The 3,274-nt window shown below is 44.8% G+C and overlaps 1 protein-coding gene across 1 annotated transcript in view; it reads right to left on the bottom strand.

The window, feature by feature from the left end:
- CCNYL1 (cyclin Y like 1) overlaps positions 1-2,890 on the bottom strand; it is a 56,303-nt gene extending 53,413 nt beyond the window's left edge. The window contains exon 1 of the mRNA XM_019553511.1: positions 2,841-2,890. Within this exon, the coding sequence (XP_019409056.1) occupies positions 2,841-2,890 (50 nt within the window). The remainder of the gene's footprint in view (positions 1-2,840) is intronic.
- Positions 2,891-3,274: the final 384 nt, after the last annotated feature.

Below are 3,274 nucleotides of genomic sequence, written 5' to 3'. Positions count from 1 at the left end.
GGAGCCCGGCGCCGCCGGCCCCGCCCCGCGCCGGGCTAGGGGCTATGGGCGAGCGCAGCGCCGCATCGCGCCCCAGCCGCGACTCCGGCTCCGGCACCGGCGGAAGCGGACGCGAGCCGACGCCGCCACCTTCCCAGGGGCCCCCGCAGGCAGCCCCGCCCCGCGCCGCACGCGGCTCCGCCCAGCCAATCCCAGCGCACGGCGAGGGGCGGTGCCTCACGTGATCCGCTCCCGGCTGCGTGAGCTCCGCCCCCGCCCAGGCCCCACCCCCTCCGTTGCGTCACGCTGGGGCGGGGCTGAGGGGGGAGGAATAAGTCACTAAGGGGAGCTGAGGTGGCTTGTGCTCGTTTACCCACCTCTGGCAGTCTGCACCAGGCCGGCTCAGCCCCTTCTCCCAAGGGTGCAGCTCTACCCCCCTCAGAGATTTTTACTCTGGGGGCAGGGGCAGTCACTGTAGGAAGTGCATGTTGTCAAGGCGCCACACACAGTGCCCTGGGACACGGAAGGTCTTGGCCTGAGTTTCAGCTGGTCCCCTTGGCAGCTCCCACATGTGGGTTGCACCAAACCAGCCCTGCCCCATGGCCTTGCTACCTCCGTGGAGGAAAACAGCCCCAGTGCAGTACTGGGCGTTGCTCAAACATTGCTGCTGCTGCCACAGCCACCGCAGTAGCGGTTCACAGAGTTTTCAGATTCAGTTCAAACACCTTACAGAAATGGTCACCATACAGGTCTCTTCCCCTCTGCTCAAATAGCGGCCTCCTCTCTCTGCCTGCGTGGAAATGGCGTTCATCTAAAGTTGTACTTTCAACGTGCTTAGGATCATCTTAATGAGGTCGAGCTACTCATAAAAGGGATTCCCATGGGAAAAGTCTACAACACGTGGAGATATAAACGTTAAGCCCACAAGCTGTTCAGGGTTAAACATGACCTATTCATTCAGAAGGACACCTCAATGTCCCGTTCCCCCGCAACTCGTTCCCACAAAGCAACCCCTCACCTTTCCTGACTACACATTTGTTGCGTGACTAGCAGCTATCACAGCTGCTCAGAGGATAGGAATGTGAGAATAGGCCCTAGGGAAGATGGATTAGTAGGTGACAGTTAAAGGTTTGCAATAAATACAAACTAACAACATGGTCCTGCAATTTATCACCACAAAAAATGTCTAACTTGGTGTACTGACAAGAATCAACACAGTTTTTAGAAAAGATTTCTGCAAGAACCTTTAAAAATCATTTAATGAAATACAGGTAAAAATATGTACCGATGGACGCAATCAATATCTATTATGTAACAGTGATCCTGACAACTGGATGTACATCTTGCATTGAAAGACACACAGTTTTAGAAAAACCATGTCCAGCTTTCAGAGGAAGTCATAAACTCTTAGAAGTCCAGATGAATTAACAGTTTAGAGGTATTATAAATGTTGGAACCTATTGATTTATTTTTGTCCTAGGCATATGTAAACTAATCCCTCATAATGATAAATTATCTCATTTGCATGCTAGTTCTGCTAAACTTTCTACCCCATGTCCATGTAATACACTGTTAAAGGCTAACGCCTCCCTTGTTACCCCAGAGAATGTTGTCCTTATATGGTATCTCTTACAAGAATGATTCATAGTAGACTTACTTTCATTCAGAAGAAAGAACAGTTCAGCCTAAACCAAGTTAGAGTTTATCTTAAACTGCTTGTAAAACCAGTTTGTTCCATAATATAGACCTAAGTTTGGGCTTCTTGATCTGCTTCTATTCACTTAATTTCAAGGTGATTCAAGTCATTTTGAACAATCCAAGAAAAGATTTAGCCTATGGCTGTAATAATTTTTTAAACTATTTAGCTGAACTATTTAGTCTGGGTCATGTCAAGGTTGATGGTAGTCGGTACACACAAGCTTCAGTACACACAAGCTTTATAGCATTAATGTGAGTATAGCTTACAAGCATGGTCCAACTATTCGTTCCACCTCCACCAGTGAAGCAGTGGTTTTCCAAAAATCCCCCAGAACTCACAGCTGTGAAGTGTTTTAAGAACTGTAGATAAGTACACAGAAAACATTTCAATTGAAGTGATTTACAATAGCACTAGTGCAGATTAAAGGTAGAAATGCAAAAGTTCAGAGATTAAATTAGCATGACTAATGAATGTACTGCAGGGTTTGTGGTTAAACTGGTTCTGTCCAGCCAATTGAGTTACAAATGGCTCAGTTCTACAATGTAGAGGAAGCCTACGGTTTTATTTAAATTGCTTGCCCTAAACATGCTACAAGAAATGTCCTGTAGTTATATCACATTAAGATGTTATTTTATCAAACCAAACAGGGTTGAGATCTGATCGCTGTTGAACAGGTGACTCACAGGGGAGGCTGCCACACACAAAGTAGCCATGAAGATTCAGAAACAGGCAGTCTCTTCCATCAACAAAGGAGATTTCTTTTTCTTCTATTCCTATAGTAATACTGGTACAATTAAAACAGTTTTACACACTGAGATAAGTTTGGCACTTTAAATTTGCACCTTTGCTTCTAAATTTCCCCTTATAGAAAGGGCCTGAATCAGTATTAAACCGATGTTTCAACAAACTTTAAGGATCCTTTGCCAGGGCTGAGGTTTGGGTGGCACAATCTCTGCTGAAGCCCAGTCCAGTTGCAGTAGTTAATTACGTATGTGTCCAATAACATAGGACCAATCCTATGTTATGGTATCAGTTATATAAGTCTGCAGTACTGGTATGTGCAGGTAGGTAGGAAACTGGCAGAAGTCAAAGTGGATGTTTTCTCCCATAAATTATAACCATAATTACTAGAAGGTGAAAATTTATAATTTCTACCACTTACACAGGCTGAAATTTCCCACTGAACTTTGCTCCTGATGCATAATGCTGCATAATGAAAATGACTAGGATTATTCCTTCTGCAAGAGGCTCTTTACAAAGGGAGCAGGATGCAAGAAGAAATCCAGACTAATCAATAGTCAGCTTCCTTCTGTAGCTTTATTCATACAGCTCAATGTCCAAACGGAAATTGATTACAACCCCTGGGAACCACAGACATAGCAAACTGTTCCACATTGTTGTAACTTTAATAAAGACACTTCTAATATATAGCTTTAAGCTTGTCTGCTCACAGGCCTCAATTATAGCCACAAATTATGCTACTCTTTCTACAAGAAGCCATATCCAGATCTGTATTGTACCTAAAGAGGACATGCAGTACAGTGCTTTCAGCTTGTTTCCTAGGTCTATCAAAGTTTACTTTTGGAGGCTGTTTCC

Source organism: Crocodylus porosus, unplaced genomic scaffold (genome assembly GCF_001723895.1).
Source record: "Crocodylus porosus isolate Cpor-Errol unplaced genomic scaffold, CroPor_comp1, whole genome shotgun sequence".
NCBI classification, from domain to species: domain Eukaryota; kingdom Metazoa; phylum Chordata; order Crocodylia; family Crocodylidae; genus Crocodylus; species Crocodylus porosus.
This window is presented reverse-complemented; position numbering and strand designations above follow the sequence as displayed.